The sequence below is a fragment of the Manacus candei genome, unplaced genomic scaffold, assembly GCF_025592945.1.
Source record: "Manacus candei isolate 608988 ecotype Guabito, Panama unplaced genomic scaffold, ASM2559294v1 h1tg000081l, whole genome shotgun sequence".
Classification (NCBI taxonomy): domain Eukaryota; kingdom Metazoa; phylum Chordata; class Aves; order Passeriformes; family Pipridae; genus Manacus; species Manacus candei.
The window spans coordinates 5920011-5943037 of record NW_026138129.1 but is presented as its reverse complement, the minus strand read 5'-3'; the positions used below and the strand labels follow the sequence as shown (position 1 = coordinate 5943037).

The 23027-nt window shown below is 37.0% G+C and overlaps 1 protein-coding gene across 3 annotated transcripts in view; it reads left to right on the top strand.

The window, feature by feature from the left end:
- Positions 1 to 23027, top strand: part of SHPRH (SNF2 histone linker PHD RING helicase) — a 56442-nt gene that overhangs the window by 5766 nt on the left and 27649 nt on the right. For 2 of the 3 annotated variants that reach the window (XM_051811287.1, XM_051811286.1), the window contains exons 4-15: positions 4266 to 4484; positions 4800 to 4878; positions 5646 to 5796; positions 7565 to 7670; positions 8182 to 8438; positions 9817 to 10512; positions 13042 to 13293; positions 14102 to 14180; positions 16113 to 16276; positions 16367 to 16623; positions 19189 to 19310; positions 21771 to 21859. In XM_051811287.1, the coding sequence (XP_051667247.1) occupies positions 4266 to 4484; positions 4800 to 4878; positions 5646 to 5796; positions 7565 to 7670; positions 8182 to 8438; positions 9817 to 10512; positions 13042 to 13293; positions 14102 to 14180; positions 16113 to 16276; positions 16367 to 16623; positions 19189 to 19310; positions 21771 to 21859 (2471 nt within the window). Of the gene's footprint in view, positions 1 to 481; positions 566 to 4265; positions 4485 to 4799; positions 4879 to 5645; positions 5797 to 7564; positions 7671 to 8181; positions 8439 to 9816; positions 10513 to 13041; positions 13294 to 14101; positions 14181 to 16112; positions 16277 to 16366; positions 16624 to 19188; positions 19311 to 21770; positions 21860 to 23027 lie in introns of those variants that run through there. The other variant, XM_051811288.1, reaches the window with a different exon arrangement.

Sequence of the window (23027 nt, the reverse complement as noted above, 5' to 3'; positions counted from 1 at the left end):
CTGATAAGCAAATTCTTGTGTTGACGGAGTTGTGCACAAGGTTTTACACAAATAAGAGACATGACCTCTGAATCCCTACATTTTATTTTTATATATTTGTTTTCCTCTATGTACTCATTCCATTAATATCCTTCTAGAGATGGTTTTGAGACTTTGTGGTAGGCATTCCATCTCAAGTTATGGCAAGCATAGCATAGATGCAGTAAGGAATCTAAAAAAAAAAAAAGTGACAAAATATTTAATATGGAATCATAGAATCATTGAATCACTTAGATTGGAAAAGAACTTTAAGATCATTGAGTCCAACCTATAACCCAGCACGGCCAAGTCCATCACTAAACCATGTCCCTAAGTGCCTCATTTACACATCTTTTAAATACTTCCAGGGATAGTTACTAAACCATTTCCCTGCACAGCCTGTTCCAAAGCTTGACAACCCTTTTGGTGAAGAAATTTTTCCTGATATCTGATCTAACCCTCCCCTGGTGCAACTTGAAGCCATTTCCTCTTGTTCAGTTACTTGGGAGAAGAGGCTGACCCCCACCTCACTACACTGTCCTTTCAGGTAATTGTAGAGAATACTGTGGCCCCTCCTTGTCTGCCTTTTCTCCAGGCTAAACAATCTCAGCTAACTCAACCGCTTCTCATAAGACTTGTGCTCCAGACTCTTCACTAGATTTATTGCCCTGCTCTGGACATGCTCCAGCATCTCTGTATCTTTCTTGTAGTGAGGGACCCAAAATTGAATGCAGTAACCTCACCACATCCTTGTAGTCCTCTGGAGTTGCCAGCTGCTTGTTCCAAGAGTCATAAGCTCTCTTTTTTCCCTGAGTTCCAGCCAAAGCTCCCTGTTCAGCCAGGCTGGTCTTCCCTACTCCTGTACCTTAAGATTTCATTCTTTAAGAATGTCCAGCCCCTTTGCCTTTCAGGACTGCCTCCTGAGGGACTTTGTTAACCACACCCCTAAACAGGCCAAAGTCTGCCCTCTTGAAGTCCAAGGTAGCAGTTCTGATGGCACCCCTTCTTACTTCTCCAAGAACCAAAAACTATCATTTCATGATCGCCATGCCCAAGACAGCCTCCAGTCATCACATCACCTGCCAGCCCTTCTTTGTTCATGAACAATGCATCCAGCAGGACATCTTCCCTAGATGGTTCACTCACTGTGCCGAATATGGAGAAGCTTCATGAGTTAGCAGAATTAATTAGTAGAGTTAACTACTTTTTTGAGGAAATTGTTTGCAGAGATTTATTTTGTTTGCTTTAATAAATAGCTGGTTTTATAATAGCTTGTATCCCAATATCTACCATATAATATTGCATGCTGCTTGTAGCTTCAGTGAACACAGAGACATAAATTACTTAAAGATCCAGCAAGCTACTTTCTTAATATGAAAAAAACCATAGTCTTTATAATTAAAATAAAAAAAAGGAGACTAAAATGTCTGTTTAATTGCTGTTTGTTCTAGTGAAAAGTAAATGGTTTGGGTTTTGTTTTCCCAGTGTTTACAGTGTTATGGAGCTATAGTAGCTGGCAATGTCATATTACATAACATTTGCCTTCAATTTTCTTAAGAAGAATAAATTCTTTGTATAAAGATGGTTGTTGTATTTGTATATGTTATTTACTACCAAATGCAAAGCAACAAGTTTTCCATTAATCTAGAATAATGGGGAAAAAGATTACGTTTTCATTGATGCAGGTACAGCCATCTGGAAATGGAAAGATCCTTCTTCAGGTGCAATAGCAGAACTGTAATTCAGTCATTGAAGGAATTAAGTAGAGTACTTGAAAAGTGTCAAAGAAACTGAATTTTTAGATAGTACAATACATCTGTTTCTCAAATGTAAAAAAGACTAAGATGAAACCTGTGTCTTTGAATTACATTTTGAAATGATTGAAAGCATAGTTAAATATTCACTGTTAAATAAGTAACTGAGAGAAGGGTAAACTTCCCTAGCATCCTTTAAAAAATCCCTGTGGTACATAGAACCATTTAATCAGGGAAAAAAAATCTTTGAAAGAATGAACAAAACAAGAAAGGTGTGGACAAAAAATACCCAATTGTATGAAAAAAATTACTCTAAAGTATATTATAGTCTTTGCTCCCCTGTAAAATTCTGGATCGACTTAGTTTATATAGAAATCAATTTATTATGCTTAAAACTGTGAGATTTGAAAACTGTGATTTTAGCAAGTATAATGATAGGTGTCATTGTAGATTGAATTCATTGATTGAAGTTATACTTTGCAGTCATTCTAATTTTCTGCTATTTTCCTAAAGTGAGGGATGTGTGTTAGAGGATGCCTTTGAATGGTTTCTTTAATATATAAAGCTGAGTGCTTTGCTTGGTGCTTTTCATTTGGCCATAGTATTAATAACCCCACATGTGTACTCTGATTGCCTGGTTTACACTGCAAGTCTTATATGTATATGGTTTTCATGACTATATATAAACTCAATGTCTTTCAGAATTCTCTTTTCCCTTGTGAAGCACTGGAATTGTTTCTTTGATTTAAAAGGATTAGGGGAAAGCACTGATGGCTGCCATACTTAGGCACACCATTTTGTTCTTCACCTTCACCATCCATTTGAATGAAAGGGTGCTTTTTTTTCATGAAAGAGCCTATTAGCAGCTCCCAAACCTTATTTTAAGATTAAGTTCTCTAGTGTTTGTGCCAGGTACCTCTCTTCTTTCCTAGCCCAAGACATAGGAATTATAATTTCATTTAATTGTGCCTGTCATTAACTGTTTTATTAGAGTTTTTAAGGTCACTTTAAGGTCACTTTATGCTGGAAATGATGGCTCTGACTTGCTTCCAATTTTTTTTTCTTTTTTAGAAAAATTTTGCAAGGTGACTATCTCCAGTGCTAGCTAGGGTTAGTATCTTTCTGTATTTTTTTGGTACCAGTGTTTTTAATTTGAGAACTAAAACACTGTTAAAACTTGTCCTTTAAGTCTTTTGTTCTCTCACTTTATGTCAGTTTCCTAGAATGCTGACCCTCGAATTTTCATGAATTTTTGTTCTGCAGCGCTTAAGTTCTTTGTATGCCCATATATCCAAATTTTGTGAAAAATACATAAGCACAAAGTCTTCTTTCCTAGAGGGTAGAAAAGAAGGGTAGGCCTTCTGTCCTGAAGGGTGCATACTTCTCTTGAAGTGGGTTTTTAATTTCCAAAGTATGCCTTGTCTGAATTTTTGCAATGATGCAAGTAGTGAGAATTAAGTGTTGTCCTACTGCTACAATTTTCTTATCCTGATGGATAACTTCAGTTTAACATGAAAGCTCTCTGAAGAGAATCTCCTGTATTGCTTTTTAAAATGTGTTATTTTATAAAGAAAGACTTTATTTCATAAAAAATGAATGACAAATGCTTGACAGCTCACTATGGTTTTCTCCTTTCAGTAAGGTCATTGACCCATATTAATAATTAAATGTGAAATATGAGATATTTGTGATTCTGTACTAGTTGAAAATGTTTAGTGGAAGGTCTTTATCAAATAATAAGATCTGGTCATTCTATACCTAAATTCTAAAGAAAGAGCTTTTCTGATTATGTATACATCTGTGATCGCCATAGCACCCTACAGTTAACTTTCAGCTGTCCTGGTTTCAGCTGAGATAGAGTTAGTTTTGCTCCTAGTAGCCAGTACAGTGCGGTGTGTTTGGGTTAAGTGTGAGAATAATGTTTGTAACACAATTATGTGTTACTTGTTGCTGAGCAATGGTTACCCCAGGTCAAGGGCTTTTTCCGCAGTTTCAGTCCTTGCTCTTCCAGTGAGGAGATGCAAAAGAAACCAGGAGGGAGCTTGGCCAGGACAGCTGACCTGAACTGGCCGAAGGGATATTCCATACCATAGAACATCATGCTCAGTTTATAAACTGGTGAGAGTTGGCTGGGAACCACCAGTCACCACTTGGGGATGGGCTGGGCATCAGTCAGTGGGTAGCGAGCAATTGTATTGTGCATCACTTGTGTTTCTTGGGTTTTGTTAATCTCTCTCTTTTTCATTGCTATTACTATTATTACTGTTGTTATTATTTTACATAGTTTTACTTTATTTCAGTTATTAATCTGTAAAACAGTGCTCATTGTTTACTACTGCTGCTAGCTGAGTTAGGTGCAGTCATGACATATGTTTAAATGTCATTTTACTTTGCTTACTTTCATCCATTAACTAAATATGTTGCAGCAAAATTTACTGAGATGTTGTCCCAGTTTGATTATAATGAGCATCTTGAATTATTTGGTGTATGCAGATGAGCTGGAGGAAGATGAAGAAGAGTCTGACATGGAACTAGAGCGACAAAATATTGAAGAGCTTTACGACTTTGTACGACACACCCATCAGCAGGATATCGAGTTACTTAGAAAGGATGTGCAGCATCCTGCATTAATTCCCATTCTGAGGCCATACCAAAGTGAGGCTGTGAATTGGATGCTTCACCGAGAGAACCACACAAACGCTCCAAGCAGTGGCAAGTATATGGATCTGGAAAACTTGCATAATTGAGGGAAGTGTAATTGTCAGCAGTAATGTTTTCTTGCTGTTCGATTAGAAGTTTTGTTAATTATTTCTTTACTATTTCCATAAAAGCTGTTGTTTGGTTAGTACACTAAATGATAAGCTAGTCTTGCTGAACAGCAGCTGATGTACCTTGTTGGTCATGAAGCTCTGTGGAGGTAGACTTCAGCTTTTTGTCTCTAAATGTCACAATAAGGCTGAACAATTCTAAGCAGTGTGCTGTTTATAGAGAAACCTCACAATAGTAACATGAACACTTTCTTCATAGAAAATGCACTGCACTTCTTATGGCGGGAGGTGATCACTCTGGATGGAGTAAAAATCTACTATAATCCATTCACTGGCTGGTATGTTTTTATAGTTACTCTTTCTGAGAACGCCTCAGGGTTGTACTTTGTGAAAACCTCATTGGTAGCTTTGTCCTGAAGGATAGAAGATAATCCATATCTTGTGTTTCAGTTAGCAACTAAAGAATTAGAACAGTGATATCTTTATTTTGAAAAAAAAGGACAAATTGTAATATATAGTGCACAGGTAAATATGTAAATCTCAAGTTGAAGACGTAATTCTTTTTTTTTTTTAATTTCAATAAATTTGTGGTTTATTGTTAACATGGGGCATTGGAGACTTTGACCTTCTTATCCACTGTGTTTAAAGTCTAAAGGAAGGGGGCAGTATAATGCTTTTTATTAAAGCCGGGTATTGCATTACTAAATCTATTTCTTTTTTCTTGTTAATTTGATTAGAATAGAACCTTTTGATTGCTAGTTTGCATTCTGTTTTTCCCTATATAACTGTCAGATCTGTGATATGTGAATATAAAAATATTTCAACTTTTTGAGACTCATATTATGATATGCCAAGGTTAGCAGGGCAAGGCCTATTAGGAGGTGAAACAATTCTAAAAATTCTGGCATACATATTTGTCTTTTTCAGGTTTATACATCCAAAAAGCTTTTTAACATTTTTTAATCTCATCTAAACTGAACAAAGATAATGCCCCACCCTACAAACTTTGCCTTGCTAAAGCTGTGCTGTATGTTCCTGAACATGTGCTTCTGTCACACCATTCTGTAGTTATTGACTTTCATTTGGGAATGCACTTGAATTTTAGTATTATCCGTGAATACCCAACTGCTGGACCCCAGTGGCCTGGAGGTATTTTGGCAGATGAGATGGGTCTTGGAAAAACAGTAGAAGTGTTGGCTCTTATTCTGAACCATACTGGACCAGATATTAAACAAGATGATCTGACATTACCTGAGGTAAGGAAACTAGGATGAAAGTTATTATGAAGAAAGTGCTTTTCAGAATTAATGCAAATGCACTTCTCTTGAGTTTAGTGCTTTCTGGTTTGTAGAACTCTGTATTTAAAGCTGTATTGCAAGGACAGTTTTTCCTTTGTAGGACATGATACTTGGTGGCATAAATGGTGGAATAGTTTGCATGAGAAGCAGTTGATAGTTTACCATTGTTCAAGGGTGTTGTCAGGCAACTGCACTGCTTATATAGTTTACACAGGCTTCAGGAGTCTATAAATATGGTAGTTTACTATGTTGGATGTCATTCTTTCCTTCACTTCTTTGTATTGATGAGTATCAAACATCCATTAGACATACGTTCTATGCTAAAATAGAGACAATTTACACTCAGTAAATAAAGATTTCTACTCTCTTTCTATTTCATGTAATAAATGGGCTTATTTAGCAACAGTTTTCCATCTTTTCACTTTCCTCATCACCCATACTGTAAAAACTTAGCACATTCACTGAAACCAAAAATTCTTTCTGAGGGAAAAGAACTGTTATTCTTAAGTAAACTCTTACCACTTCATGGGTTCCATACCTTTGAATTCATGGCAACCTGTTTCATTTTACGTTTATTCATAATGATCTCCTGCCTGCTTGTAATTTTATCAGTTAAAAGTACTCAATTCTCTGAGAGAATAAGATGATTCTTAAATGTATAAGAGTCAGCACTGAGGAGTGTGAAGAGGGGAGTATAAGCACTAATGCACGTGGACATCAACTGACAACAATAACTAGAAACCATAACTTTTGGAAAGCTGGAGTTAGTGGAACTGTTTCATGATACAAGTAGTTGGGACAGACATCTTAGCTAATATTTTGGGATCTTTATAAGCAAAATTGTATAACATTGCCTGTGGTTGAAAGGTAGTATTCCATTAATCCAGAAGGCCTCTTGTCATTTGTATTTTTCTTGTCTTCAAATATAAAATGTCTTTGTATGATGTCCTAAAAAAAACCCAAACAAAAGTAAAACCAGAAGTGCTTTATTCCACTAGAGACTTTTTGGATGACTCCTGGATTGTGTAAGCCAATGGTAGAGTTATTCCAATTATTTCAACTCTCTGTAGGGTTCAAACAGTATCTGGAATTTCATTGCAGTTACTTTTTAAGAATCCTACAGAGCAACTAATTGGACAGGGCAGAGTGAAGTGTCAATGTATATAGCTATAAAACAGTAATAGAAATATTGGCACTGTGTTTTTTCCCAGCTTTGAGATTCTTCTTTATATGCCAGTTTTTGAGTATGCATTTCCTTGGATTGACTCACTATTCCTGCATCACTCATAATAGAGTAAAATTGAGGAGGACAACTCTAAAAAGAAAAACATACTTTTTGTACAACTAACTAGGGCTTTTCCTCCTAGGTATTGTTTACCTCTTTTTTTGTTTTTTGCTATATATTAAATATATATTTTCCTCCCTTATCAGTAGCCTAGATCACTTAACAGCTATAGATTAATGCAACTTAATTCCGAAGCAGTGAAGGACCCCAAAAGGCTTGCAGGGCTGCTCTTTCTGTTCTCACTGTAGGTGCTGAACACCATTTGCCAAGAAACTGAACTGAATGAGGTGTCATTCTGTACATCTGTACATCTAAGCAAATTGGTGAGATCAGAACATATATCTGTAGCAGCTCATGCTTATTTTCAAATGTGAAAACATTAACAAAGGTCAGAGTGACTGTGAAGAGATGTGAGCTAATAACTAATGTTTTCTGCATTAGGGTAAGCTTGTGAACTTCTTTGTTCCACCTCAACCTTTAGAAGGAAATAAAAAGAAAAAACCAAAGGAAATGGAGCCTAAATTGAAGGAAAAAATACAATATCCCAGTAAGTATTTCTGATGACTTTTAAAATACATTTTGCTTTTGGCATTAAGTCTTATATTGGCCACTGACTATGAGCTCAAGGTTACTCTTCACTTCTTCAGAATGAAATGATTCTTTTGCTGGGCACTGTCATGTGGGATTGCATGCTACAAACAAGTGATTCACAGTTAAAAGTAAGTTATCAACTCAGAACTCTGAGCTACAGAGCTCCATATAACTAAAGGTCTTTGTAAAAGAGTTTATGCATTTAACTGAAATACACTATCTTTTTTACGCCTCAGTAAGAAAATGGAGTGACTTATTTCTATTACTGTCAAATATTGCCTTGGATTGACTGCAAAATAGCAATTTGCAGAGCTGCCTCAAGTCAAGCATTGTCAAAACTGCTGTCTGTCTTTGTTTTGCATTTTTTTAGATGAACACTATGTTTAGAGTTCCCTTAATATGCATTCTCTGAGGTAACTTTCATTTTATCTGAGCTGTAAGTTGTTTTGCTTTGATTCTACATACAGGCTTACGAGTGATGATATTAACAGCTGTAAAAGAAATGAATGTGAAGAAAGGAGCATCCATCGTTGCAATATTTAAGTACATCAGTGCTATTTATAGGTATGACACACAGAGAAATAGACGGCTTCTCAAAAGAACTCTAGAAAAGCTAATTGCAGAACATGTAGTAGAGCAAGTCAAAGGACATGGTCTGGCTGGGTCTTTCAAGCTGGGAAAGAATTACAAGGAACAGAAGAAGCGAGAAAGAACCAAAGAGCAGGTAAAATGTGCTGCCACAGTTACATCAATGTTGCAAAGACAGATCTTTTTTCTACTGATTGCATGCTACTTGGAGCTGTGTTGTGTGTGTGCACTAGTTCAGTGATGCTAACTTACTGGTAAAAATGAAGAAAATGGCAGCATTTGCTTTGACATTCATGAGTAAAGAAGCAGAAGTCATACATAGATCAAATTTGGTGCTAAAGTATTAACTACATCTGTCATAAATCTTGTAAAATAGTGGCACTGGAAGTTGCATTGTTCCTACTGTGAAGGTGTTTTTTAAACACTGGTAAACATTAACCAAATCCTCAAACTGGAAATTGATACAAAACCATAATATCTATGTCCTGATGTGTTTATATGGTTAAAAAAAAAAAAAAAAAGATGAGAAAGTAATTTGGGTTGAAAGAGCCCTTAAAAATCATCTGTTTTCCAACCCCTCCTGCCATGGGGACACCTTCCACTGGACCAGGTTGCCCAAAGCCCCATCCAGCCTGGCCTGGAACACTTTCAGGGACTTCTCTGTGGAAACTGTTCCGGTGTCTCACCACCCTCACAGTAAATAATTTCTTCCTAGTATCTAATCTAAACCTACTGTCTTTCAGATAAAAGCTATTTCCCCTTATCCTGTGACTACACACTCTTGTAAATAGTCCCTTCATGTACTGGAATGTTGAAATTAGGTCACCCTGTAGCCTTTTCTTCTTCAGGCTGAAGAAGAATTCAGGCTGAATCTTAATTTTCTTAGCCTTTCTTCATTGGGAGAGGTTCTCCATCCCTCTAATCATCTTGGTGGCCCTTCTCTGGATTTGCTCCAACAGGTCTATGACCTTCTTATGTTGGGGTTCCCAGAGCTGGATGTAGTACTCCATGTGGGGTCTCACCTGAGTGGAGTGGAGGGGCAGATTCACCTCCCTCGCCCTGCTGGTCACACTGCTTTTGACTCAGCCCAGGATACGTTTGGCTTTCTGGGCTGTGAGTGCATGTTGCCAGCTCATGTCCAGCCTCTCATCCACCAGCACCTGCAAGTCCTTCTGCCTCGGGCTGCTCTCGATCTGTTCATCCCCCAGCCTGTATTGATACCGGGGATTATCCCAACCCACGTGCAGTAACTTGCACTTGATCTTGTTAACCCTCATGAGGTTCCCATGGGCTCACTTCTCGAACTTGTCCAGGTCCCTCCAGATGGCATCCTGCCTTTCAGGTGTGCCAACTGCACCACTCAGCTTGGTGTCATCTGCATGTTTGCTGAGGGTGCACTAGATCCCTTTGTCTGTGTCATTAATGGAAATATTAAATAGCACTGGTAGACATTAAACAGCACTGGACAATTTTGTATGTAAAGTCTGACATTCTTGGTTAATTTTACTTTGTAGGTAGCAAAGACTTCAGAAAATACTCAGAGGAAGCAGCTGACTGATGCTAAAACTCAAACCAAAGAATCAAAAAATAGTGGTATCACATCTGAACACATCTGTAAAACTGCTTCACAGGTGGATATTGCCATGGAAGAACATGATTATTGTACACCTAGCAAAAATAACAAGAAATCTGAACCAGATCATGAGAACTCTGTAAAAGAGAATAATGTTAAGCAGGAAACTGTCATCCCAAAATCTCCTGATTTGCATGGCAACCTCCTTGTCTCCAGTGACATGAGTAGTCATCCTGATTTTGATGTTTCTAAAACTACAGCCGATGTCCAGCAGGAAATCCCAAAGGTCTCGTCCTCACATTCCCAAGAACATGCTGACAGTAGTGTACAACATACCAGTTCTGTATTTCCATTTAATACCTCTGAATATCGTTTTGAATGCATCTGTGGTGAGCTTGGATTGGCTGACTACAAAGCTCGTGTGCAGTGCCTGAAATGCTACTTATGGCAGCATGCAGAATGTGTAAACTACAAAGAGGAAAACCTGAAGAGCAGGCCCTTCTACTGTCCCCATTGTCTTGTGGCAATGAAACCAGTTCCCACGGGAGCAACTCTGATAATTTCTCCAAGTTCTATTTGTCATCAGTGGGTAGATGAGATCAATAGGCACGTAAGATCATCTTCTCTTCGCGTTCTGGTAAGATTATATAGCTTCATGTTCTGGAGAGTTATTTTATCAAAGCTCAGGGCTTCCTGTCAGACATTCTGCGTTACTTGGAAGTTCAGAGGTCTCTTTGTCCTCTGTGTTAGAATTCTGCATTTCCTGCTGTAGATCTATGCTTTGGCATCACATGGTTCATTGGTGTCCCAGACAGACTGTCTACAATTAGTTTTTAACTTTTTTAGTTGGTCACTGGGAGATAATACAGTGGACTAGGTATCTATAGAAAATGGAAGCAAATTTTGAGCAGTTGCAACAACAGGTGATTTCTGAGAGGGAAGGCTGTTTGAAAGACTAACAAGGAACTTAAAAAGTCCTGACTGTTTGGTGTTTTGAGTGTTGTCTCACTGTACACTTGCAACTAAGCAGCTCTCTGATTGTTACTTCTTGTTTTGTTCTAGCTAAAAAATGTTTCAGTAGGTAAAGAGCGTAGTTTTGCATTTCTGGTTCTTGGGCTTTATGAAAGAAGTCTTATGTCTTGGTGTTTACTGAAAACAACACCCTTACAGCTTGGGCATTGCCTCTATAACATCTGCTATATTTATTTGGATATTACTTATTTGGAGACCATGTATTATCCTTTTACTTTATTTCTAATAGCCCTGTCACTAAAATAAACCTTATTATACTTACAGTAAATAAGGCTATACAGGATTTTTTAATATATGGTTATCACAGTATTCAAGGATAGCCATTGTCTTTTACTACCAATGTAGTCAAGTTTTGTCCTTCATATTTTTAGTAGTTAAGAACCTTTGTAATGATCTAGTGCTTTGAAAACCATAGATCCCATATATTTTGAATAAAATAACAGTAGTAGTAGATTGATATAACTTTGTCTTCAGGGATATATCTTGTACCTTTAGCTGTTACGCAGAGACACCCAACGTATAAGTGAATTCTAGGCCTCCAGTGCCATATGTGTGATCAGTCTTATTAGATTTAGTGCATAAATGTGTAAAACTCACATGGTTTTTCTAGGGCCCAGTCTAAATTTTATACCAGCTTGGATGAAAATTGTCAGAAATAGATTTACATGGTAACAGTAAAATAGTTTAAATACTGACTGTCACTACTTGAAACTGTGTGACACCTTCGATTCTAGGTGATTGTTTTCATTTTCCTTTAACTGCCAACTGTAAGCAAGACTTGTTTTCAGTGTTGCTTCAAAATGAAAATTTGGGGAGTTGTTTTCTGTAGAGGTAAAACGAAGGTAGTGGAGGTGTTTAAAAATGTGGAGATGTTTAAAAGAACCGGTTTCCCATGTTCACAGCTTTTGCATTGCATATGAAGTGTGCTTTTTACTCTTCCAACTGCCTACAACCCGTGGGAAATTCTAATGGTTTTATGTAATAAATAAGAAATTAAAATTCATCAGTAGGTCTTGCTTTGTGGCAGGTTGTCTTTTCCCGCTGCTGTGAAAACAACCAAACCTTGACCAAGTTATAAACCTCCAGAAAATCTGTTAATAAATACTTGAAGAAATCATTAGACTTTGATAGCTATTTATTTCTTCTTGTTTGCTTCAGTGAGCATGCTCCTTTTGGTTTGTTTGTTTCTTTTTTCTTCCCCTCCCACCCTCCCTTCTCTCTCTTTTTTTTCATGTGCGATGTCCTGGTTGCACATGCTTTGTTGTTCCACTCTGGGGCTGAAAAGAAGGAACTTCTCTGCAGGTGTTTCTTTCAATTGACAGAAACACCATTGCCTTATGCACAAATGTAGAGAAAGATTATTACTGGAAGAAAAGGTATGATTAACAGTGAAGTCATGTGCTGATCATTAAGGGGTAAAGAGCAGTTATTTTATTTTTTGTATGCTTCTGAAAGGTTTTGGTTTAAAATTAGGGGGGAGATAAGAAAAGTACTTCTGATAATAGAACAAATGTCAGTATGAAAGGTTTATAAAAATATTCTGTAGGTGCACAGGGATTGTTTCTTACTAGGGTATTCTTTTCATCTCATAAGTCTCCACAGAAATCCTTTTGTTGATAAAACTTTACTCAGAGTATCATTTCTAGTTATTATATATTTTGATGCATATCTCTGTCTTTGCCTAATCATCCATTAAATTTTTGTGGCAATGGGAAGAAAGGTAATGCATCTACAGTAAAGGAGAAGACTAGAGATGTAACTTACATAATGTTGTGCTATACAGCATTACAGAATACTTAATCTTCAAACAAATAACAACAAATTACAACAAATAACTGTTGAAGAAAATAACAAAGTCCTCTCTTCTTCAAAGGAGAAAAAAATGTTTTGCAATTATAAATAATTATACATAAAAATTTTGCATCAGTGACTGTATTGTATTGATTATTATGCTACTTAGATGTATTTCCCACCGTGCTGGTGTATGAGTACAGATTTTATGAATGGTTTCATATTAATGAGCAACACTGCTAGAAGCATGCATATACTAAGCTGTACTGATATTTTGGCATTTTTATTAAAGTATCTCTGTTTTTTTCTTTGCTATTGTGCTATTGAACATAAATCTATGTAGGTGTATCAAGGTGTGAAGAAGCACGGCTTTTTGCAGCCACACATGTTGGCGGAGCAGGAGGTGGTTATCACCACGTACGATGTGCTGCGCACTGAACTGAACTATGTGGACATCCCCCACAGCAACAGCGAAGACGGGCGCCGCTTCAGGAACCAGAAGCGGTACATGGCCATCCCAAGCCCCTTAGTAGCAGTGGAGTGGTGGAGGATCTGCCTCGATGAAGCACAAATGGTTGAATGCACTACTGCAAAGGTATGGCATTCCTGGTCGTGTGTTTATTTAACTTGAAAAGGTTTTGACAAGTTTATTGTAAATAATACAGTAGATTTCCTCTCCCCCTCTTAATGTTCAGTGCACTCAAGTAATTTGTCCTTGTCACTTGTTCTGTAGAAGTGAATTTTCTGTTGGAGATACTTACTATTAAATGGTTCTCCTGTTGGAATTTTGGCAGACTGTGAAGTTTATCCAGCTCAAAAAATACTTAACATATAATCTATACTGACAGTTTAAAGAACTAGATCATCGTGTTGTGTACAGTGTTTGATAGCTTCAAACAAGACGCTAGCCTGTTCAGTGGTATGATTCAGAGGCATAGACATGTCCTTTGGGTCTAGAAGCTAAAATAGTCAGCAGTCTGTCTGCAAACTCAAGAGATACAGTCTGCAGGGGGAGATTATTTTAATTAGTGTCTGTCCGATCTTTTTGCCCAAGACAGAAAGATAAAAATGCTACTTACATAATGGCTTATGGGCTTTAATTTTTTTATTTTTTTTTTAACATACATTTTCTTTTGCTATCTGTTTGGTTTCTGTGAACTCTTAATTGCACTTGATTACTCAGAAGAGGACATGGCTTTTATCAGTTCTCAGTTACCTTCAGAAAAGCTCCAAAATTTTATATACATTTTCATAATATGTTGTACTGATGCTGCTTCTAATCTGCTAATGTTACATACTGAAAAGATGTTCAGACTTCTCAAAAATAAGGTCCACATGTTGTCAGACTGTGTTCTACTCTTTGTTTTCCATTTCCTACCATTGGCTCTATTTCCTTTTACTAGGCTGCTGAAATGGCGCTCCGTTTAAGTGGAATCAATCGTTGGTGTGTCAGTGGTACTCCTGTGCAGCGAGGATTAGAAGGTGAGATTTTATGTAGCAGTGTCATCTGTGGGATTTCCCTATGCTGATAATTAGGTAGTGCTTTGAAGCAGTTAAAACATCTGCTTGTTTTGCTTTGAATTGATTAGGTACTCTGATTTGGTAAGCCATAAACTTTAAGCATGTAATAAAGCCATCAATACTTTTATCAATATAAAAATTGCAGAGCTGGAATCTTCTTGTCTCCCTTAGTTAGACAGATACTTTGGACAGCAGAGAAACTGTGTGTCCAACAGCTGATTCAAGTCTGTTCTTCAGTTTTCACTTAAAGTGGGTAAATATTAACCCTTCTCTCTTGCAGCTATAGGTAGTCTGCTCTGGTTACAGAATCCTTTAAGCTGTCAAATACAGCAAGCAAAGCTGTATTTGCTTTTTGCATAGCCCCGTATGAACTGCTGTGGGCATCAACTGCCATGAATATAAATTCTGGAAATCGTGCTAAAGCTTATGAAACTGTCTTAAGTCCTTATGTAAGGACTTAATGAATTGAGATGTGTGAAGTAGGTAGCTGTATGTTAGCAGGTGTCATTTATTTTGTCATTTTTGTGAGGTACTCAGTTTCTGTAGACAGGCTTCAGAGAGATAGAAAAAAGAAAGGGAACTGATTAACTTCTCTGTCTCCCTGTTCTCTGATTGATTTAGGAATATATAGTACACGCTGAGACAGTGAGTTTTAAAGTGGATAAATCGGTGTAAGCATTTGTGGACTGTTATATGGATACCAAATTACTAAAGTCAATATTGTAGATTAATTCATTATGGAATTGTGAATTAAATTTATAAATATGCACTATAGTTATAAGAATATGTAGTTAATAAGTCAAACCCTGTAAAAGGAACTGATAGATTTTATTGTCATGGTTAATTTCTTCAAGTCCTTATGTGTGATAGTCTTGATTTAATAAATATCTGAAATGTCGTATTGTGCATAATATGTATTGACAGTCTCTCAGGCTATGTTAAGGCAGCCTCCATTCACTTAGGGGATGAAAGCTGCTGACTCATTTCAATCTGTGACACTGCTGCTGTAATACAGTTGGATAGGACCTCTGGGTAAACAGTTGCTTCTTGCATAGAAATGATTCCCAGGATTTTTCTTCCCCTGGTCTATGATGTATTTGGTGAATGTCATGATGCTTTCAGCTGAATACAAAATTACTATAAACCTAACAAAAAAAGGAATGTAGCCACCAGATCTTTAGGAACTACAAGGTACCATCACATATCTCTGTTTTGGCACTGTCGGCTTGCAGCATTTAAATGTGTGCTTCTGTATTTTTCTGTTGAGATTTAGGCACAAGTTTAAAGTCAGAATGTCCTTAAGTTTCATTCCAAAAAGTGATGGATTTCTGAATTAGGCAGAATTAGTAATTAAATTGTATTTTCTCAGCAAGAAAACAAAGTGTCTTTTGTTACTTCTTTATGTCTTAGCAGAGAAGTGAAAGTCTTCTGAATTGCAACTCCTTCTAGGTGGTGGGCAGCAAACAGTTGGTGCACAGCAGGCTGTGAAGTAATGATACTGAGCAATGTTGTTTTAGAAAATCCTGGCAGGCCCTGTTAACCATATGCAGTCATGTAATTTCTGCCTCTTGCCTCTGCTCTGAATAGGTTTAAATTTGTCGCTTTTTTCTGCTAAACTTGAAATTGGGAAAGTGTCTCACAAATAGCTATATTCTTGCAAGTTGTGTGGAAGTCACCAGCTAGCTAAAGGAGAGAACCCCCACATTCCCCTACCCAGTCCCTTGGCTAAAATTAAATATTTTGATGAGAAAATGACTGGAAAAGAAGTGCAGAAGATAATGACCAGAAGGTCATTATGCCTGGTAGCCTTTGTATGAAAGTTAATTTTTTGAAGGCATATTGTGAAGTGTTAAAACACAAACACTGTACTAAAACACTTTCTTTTCTTGGCAGATCTGTATGGATTAGTCCTTTTTCTTGGAGTTGATCCTTACTGGGTCAAACATTGGTGGGACCAACTTTTATATCGACCTTATTGTAGGAAAAATCCCCGACCTCTTTACAGTCTAATTGCGAAGATAATGTGGAGATCAGCAAAGAAGGATGTGATTGACCAAGTAAGTAAGAGTTTTGAGTTTTAAAATTCCTGAACATCATTTATCAATAGTTTTATTTGTAAAATTACTTATTTTCTTCTTTAATTGCAGATTCAAATACCCCCTCAGACAGAAAATATACACTGGCTTCACTTCTCTCCTGTGGAGAGACACTTCTATCATCGCCAGCATGAGGTGTGCTGCCAGGATGCATTGGCAAAACTCAGGAAGATTTCAGACTGGACTCTTAAGCTTAGCAGCCTAGATAGAAGGACTGTGACTTCCATACTATACCCATTGCTACGGCTGAGGCAGGCCTGCTGTCATCCACAAGCTGTTCGGGGAGAGTTCTTGCCATTACAGAAAAGGTGAATTTCTGTCATTTCTTAAATGGCCTGCTTTATCCAGAGAAAAACTCTGATTGCCCCCAACAGTGCAAGATCTTGCACAGTACTCATCTCAAGCCTAATTTTAGGCTTCTTTAATTAAATGTGCAAATATGGTACACCAAGCTAATCTGACCTCAGAAGACGAATGGGTGCAGTAGGGTTGTTAGTGTAATTCTTGTGTTAAAGAACATAGTACTGAGAGGCAATTTGATTTTCCAGTAGCATTTTAACCTTGCGATGTTGATGGATACTGGGGTGTTCCAGGTGAGAGATAAAGTGTGAAACAAACCAGATTCTTCTTCAGTTTCAAATAAGCCCACTGATTTTCTTTTGTCTCTTACAAAACTCGTGTTCATGAATAAGAAAAATGAACAAAATGAATCAACAGAATAGAATAATTATTTAGTTCAGAGAAAATGTTAATGTGAGGTTGCAGAATTTTTAAATGTAGATCCAAGCTTGGAAGTTGTACAAATACTTTTTTCCTTTTTTTTTTTTTTTGCATACTTTCAAGATCATCATCTTCACAAGTGCCCTCCAAGTATCAGTTTGGTCCTCAGCAGTTGTTAGACCAAAAGCATGTTGCTAGCCCTATTGCAAAATGGAGCTGCTACACTTTCAATCAATTAGAGGGAGGCTGTGAAAGAACAGGCTGTTTCCATTCCAGACTCTGAGAGCACTGACTGTTTTTTTTTTAACCTACAGGCAGAGAAGAACTTAAACTTTTAGCACTGCCAGTGTTATTTCTACTGTGTCCTAGTCTTGTTCATCCATTCTATTCCATCTCTTTCTATGCTTTATGAAGTTTTGTGTCTTACTCCTTCCCTCTTCTCATACAGGGCATCTGTGGTGCCTAAGCACCTGAAACTGGCTTTGCACCTACTTCAGCAGAAATAATAGTTAGATACTGTGCTTGTAGCACTTTCTGTCAAACCTAGGAGAAATTGATATTTCCACCCATACAAGATTATTTGCATTAAAATGAGCCAGTTTAGTATAAATGAAATGTATAAACTGAGCAGAGTATGCTGGGCACTTCTTAGTCCTGTGTTGATTTTGGTAGAATGGTTGCACAGTGACAGCTGCATAGTAACTGTGGTGGAAAAACCAGCAATGAGAATTAAATCTTTCTTAAAATCACATGTACAAAGAAAGCACTATTTCCATATCTTTTTTGTGAACCAAACTTGACTGCAGCAGTAGACATTCCCAGATCAGAGAGAAGATTTGACTCCTGGCTTTGGTTATGTGTATGAAAATAATGAAGAAATTCACTGCTAGGGCTCTCCTAGTTTAACTGAGTAAAAAAAGCTCTTCTTTTTGTCTTAATTGGTAGTCTCAGGCTGTGTATCAAATTGCATATTTTATATTTACATCCTTCTGCTTTTTTAATTTTTCTTGAAACTGCTGATGGTTCTGAAAATAAAAGGTAAGTAGCAATGGTGGAAGTATCAGTGTATGCAGGTGCTATGTGTATTTGCCATTACCTCTGCAGAATACACAAATAGTGATTATATTGATTTAAAGCCTGCTCTGGTATAACACTGTAGCATAAAGCCAAAAATCAGTTGCTGCAACTGGAACTATGTTGCAAAGAGGGTAAAATAAAGGCCTAAGAAAGTGTATCCTTCCAGCATAATTTGGACACAGTCTGCGCAGGAGTTACATCACCTCCTAACTCTGTTGGACAGTGCTAAATGCCAAATAGTAAATGCTTCTCTAAAGGTGAATGAGGCTGAGGAGCAGAGTTTCAGGGGAGAAGGGTAGCGTCTGGTCTAACAGCAGTAGTTGGTTATAGAAGCAGCCTCAGGTCAGCTGTTGTAGGCTGTTGCTGCTGTTCACTCTCCTGTCTATGTCAGTCCTCTTTCTGCTTAGATTCTTTGTCCTGTGACCTTACTCCAACCTATCCTTCTTGCTTCCTTCTTGCTTCTTTTTCATTTCTGTTCCTGCTTCGCTCTCTTCCCTCTCCATTTCCTGTATTTTTATATTAATTTTCTTCTGACTAAATTCCTTTCCTAATTTATAAAAATGACAAAAGTAGAAAAAGAAGTTTAAAATTATTTTTGCTAATTTTCCCTGTTTTCATTTCACACATTTTTCTTCTTTACATTGATACGTCACGTGCGTTACATGTTTAAATTGGTAGCAGAGGGTAGAAAGGTAGTCTCTCATAGCTGTTTTCATCTGAAGAGCTTTTGGCAAAATGAGGTCTGATTTCTCGTGTTTCTAGTTCATACTGTAACAGAAAGAGCAAAATATTTTTCCTCGTGAAAGATTATTTTACCTAGTTCTAATTTTCTTCTTGCTTATTTCTTTCTGTTCTTAGAGGATGTCAACCTCTCAACACAGTGAAGTTAGGGGAAAGCTCTAGCAGAAAGCAAGGCTGACAGCTAGGGTTTTTTAATAAGTAAATAAATATAAAAAAACCCATTGTACAGTATGTTGGATGCATGTAACCATCTTTAATGCTGCACAGCATGACAGTTTTATTTCTCTAGTATTGTGATTTTGTTTCAGATTTGAGCCATTTGTTCTCCTTTTCAGCACCATGACCATGGAGGAACTGTTAGCATCTCTGCAAAAGAAATGTCGAACGGAGTGTGAAGAAGCTCACCGACAGCTAGTGTGTGCTCTTAATGGCTTAGCTGGTATCCATATCATTAAAGGTAAGATTGGATGACTGTAGTGCATCTGTGTGTACTGGGAGGATAAAAGAAGCTATACTTGTGTATTTGTACTTAACCTGCTTTTGTTTTATCAGTACTGCTTTCTGGGCTTACTTTGTGCCCCCTGCCATGCAAACTGCTATGATGGCTGTGGAATCTCTTCCCTGCTGCCTGCTCTACAGCTCTGTCAATGTAGATTTTGTCTGAATTATGAGGAAAAAAACCTTTGAATGGGAAGCAAAAATAACTGTATTAATCTTGAGTGTCATTAAACAAAATGAAAATAAGTTGAAATTACTTAGTTATGAATGTGAAAAAATGCCTCTTTTCCAAGTTCTTCTAAAGTTGACAAGCTGTTTGAAATTTTCCAGCTCATGTTAAAATCTTCCTTCAGAGAGGAAAACCCACAAACTGCTTTTTCTGTTACTTGCCTTACAGAAAGACTACATTCAGATTCTCTAATCTGTAGTTAGTAATTATTAGGTTTGAAATACTTCATTATGATTGCAGAATGTAGATAAGTGTTTCAGATAGAATTAAGTGCTTAAAAAGATTTATATATAGATGAAACACTTCTAAAATACACTAGAAGCAAAAATTAAGCTTGGCTTATTTTGAGAAGCAGATTGATGAAAATTTCATCTGGTGAGAAACAAAAGCAGGACTGAGGCAGAGTTCTGGTCTTGTAACTCCCTCCCCAATGTTAGTATTACACTCAGTCTTCTTTATCAGTTAGAAGGAAGCACACCTTACACATATGGGAAGCCACAAATTTATTCTTCCTATAGTTGAAATCTTATAGGTCTAACTGTTATTAGTCCAGATCTAATTCTTACAGGCAAAAAAAGAGTAACAATCGCACTTACGTGTTCATACGGCTTGTCCTGCTTTTATGCTCACCTTTCTACTTAGGCCCTTCTGGGTCCTGAAGTCAGTGGTTTCATAGAGGTGGTGGCAGTGCTATCACTGGTTGTCACTACCTTCATCAGGAGGAATAAGATGTTTGTGTTGATGGTTTCTTCCTCACACAAGGATCATTTTTATGTTTGCTAGCACATGTTTGCATCTTTCTCTTTTTTCACTGGTCTGCAGCTCCGTGAAAACACCAAATTTAGTGTACATAATGCCTTTTATGAATGTTACATACTCTTTCTTTGTTCTCTTTGTTGCCCCTAAAACCAGTTTTGTCCAGCTCTAAGCCTGCATTTCTTTGACTGTGGGTGAGTTGTTTATAGCCATGGCTTTCTTATTCACTGCCAAACCTGTGCACCATCTCTTAGCATCCCATGGCTGTACCCTACGCTGCATCCTATATATTACTTCTCAAGGCCTCTCCAATTGTTACTAGGCCTGTATTTCCTTACACTACATCGTGTTAGTTGTAAATATCTCATTCTACATGGAATAACTGCTTGTTACTGCTATCTATGTAAAACTGGGTTTGTACCACACAAAGATAAACAAAAGTTAAAAAAAAAATTAAAAATTAGCCATAGACACCTACCGAATGGCAGAAATTGCTGTCCCAGCTAGGCCAAGTAAAAGGTCTGGGTCAATCAAAATTCAAGGAGGCCTGACAAGCTTCAAGCTTGAGGCCTTGCAAATTCAGTACATAGCTTTTGGCCTATTACTAGTAAGGACAATTCTATACTGCAGGACTACACCCTTACAACTGGCAATACTTTCAATGTAAGAAGCAACAAATTTTGTTGACATAAGATTTTTACGCTTCCAGATATGGAGGAAGATGATGGTTTTTTTACTCTGTTATGTGTCTTTATACATTTCTTGTCCCTGTCCTTTGCCATGTTTTAAGAGTCTCTAAGACTATTACTGCTAAGTAAATTTTCATCAATTGAGAAAATTAATTTTTTTTTCCTGCTTTTCCATATGCAGTTTCAATTTTGTTTTTCTTTTTTAATTTATATAATCTATTTTCTGAGAAGTGATTGTGATGTTGGTAGCTTACATCAGTAGTTATGCTCCCTGCATGTACCTAATCATTTCTGCATTTCTGAAGTGTGATACAACTTTCATTGTTTTCACTGGAACAGTGAATAATGTATTTGCAGTGCAAATTTAGCAATGCATCACTGCAGTGAGTTGTAGGTGATTTTTTTTTTTAGTGAAACATGAGATTTTTTGGACTTATGCAACCACGAATACATATTTTAAGATTAAGAGGTCTACAGATCTTGCAGTCACAAAAAATATTTAATTTGGAAATTGCATAGTTTTTGTAGAATATAATACTCTGTCTTTTACCATTTTTTTTGGGTGGTGGGAGGGGTGTGGAATAGAAAAGATTTTCTTGAAGACAAGCACTTGTTATACAGACTCTCTGTAAACATAGTATGTTTCAAGTGATATAACTTGTTACATCAAGGTCAGTCATGGCTGCTTGTATATTTAAAAACCAACACAATATGTGTATGTTTTTGTTACTCTTTTTTTAATCAGGAGAATATGCATTGGCTGCGGAGCTATACAGAGAAGTATTAAGATCATCTGAAGAGCACAAAGAAAAGCTCAAAACAGATTCCTTGCAAGTGAGTGAGCACTGAAATGTAAAAAGATGTAGTTAAGAACTGGAATACTTTAGATTTAACTTAACAGGTCAGTCTTTTTTTCTTCACAGTGGTGTGCTGAACTATCATTTCAGCGTGCTGTCATGATCACAGTCTTTAGATAGGAATCTGTCCAGTGATTTAGGCAGGAATCTGTCCAGTGATTTAGGCAGGAATCTGTCCAGTGATTTAGGTAGGAATTGGTCCAGTGACCTTCATGTTTCCTTTTTTTTTTTTTTAAAGGAAGAAAGATGCTATATTTCTAAACACTTGCTTGTGAGTCTTCATGATGTCCTTGAAGCAGTGTGTGATCTCCACCTGCTGTTCTGCAATAAACTTAACAAGCTGAATTCCTAGACGTGTGCATGTGACTGTGACTGCTCGCATTAATGTTGCTACATTGCATCCTGCAAATACAGGATGCTGGGTTTGCTCTGAGAGTGATATTAATGTGCCAAATGATAGAGAATAATAAAATTGTTGCACTGCAGAAGATAAAAAGGCATCAAAACATGAAAAAGAATCAAAGTGAATTTTCTCTTCAGACATTTGTCTTCATGTATTTTGAATACTATATTAAAAATATGAACATATTTTATTGGTAAAAAAAGCAGTGGTTATCTAAGTAACATCTTCAGATTTCTTCAAGAAATATCAGTTCTAAATTGGCCAAGATTCTCTTCAGCATAGCAAGATATTTAAAATGTTAACGATAGATAAATAAGAAGTGATCAGTTGTCTCTTTGCTTGCTTTGCTAAATAAATTATTGTTTGATTATCTTGCATGTGGTTATCTGATGTCTCTGTTACGCTTCTTTGATTTTTCCTTCTCTTTTGTGACTTCCTGGTGGCTTTTTTCTCTTATCATAGCCATATTAGCGTAAACTTGTTAAGATACTCACAACAGGGTTGTTAATTAAACTGTTTTACTGGATTATGCAATCCAATAAAGCTTCCCCCCCCCTCAAAATACATGCTGCCTAATAATTGCTTTGGTAATAAAACGTCTGTTGAATGCTTCTCAGTCATGTAGGTTTAGCTCTTAAGGATAACAGCAAACCACTGCTGGCCATTCCTCTTCAGTGGCTAAGATAGTCATAGGACAAAGGTAGAGTCAATCCAGGAGGTGAGAGGAGTACAAGTTCAGATA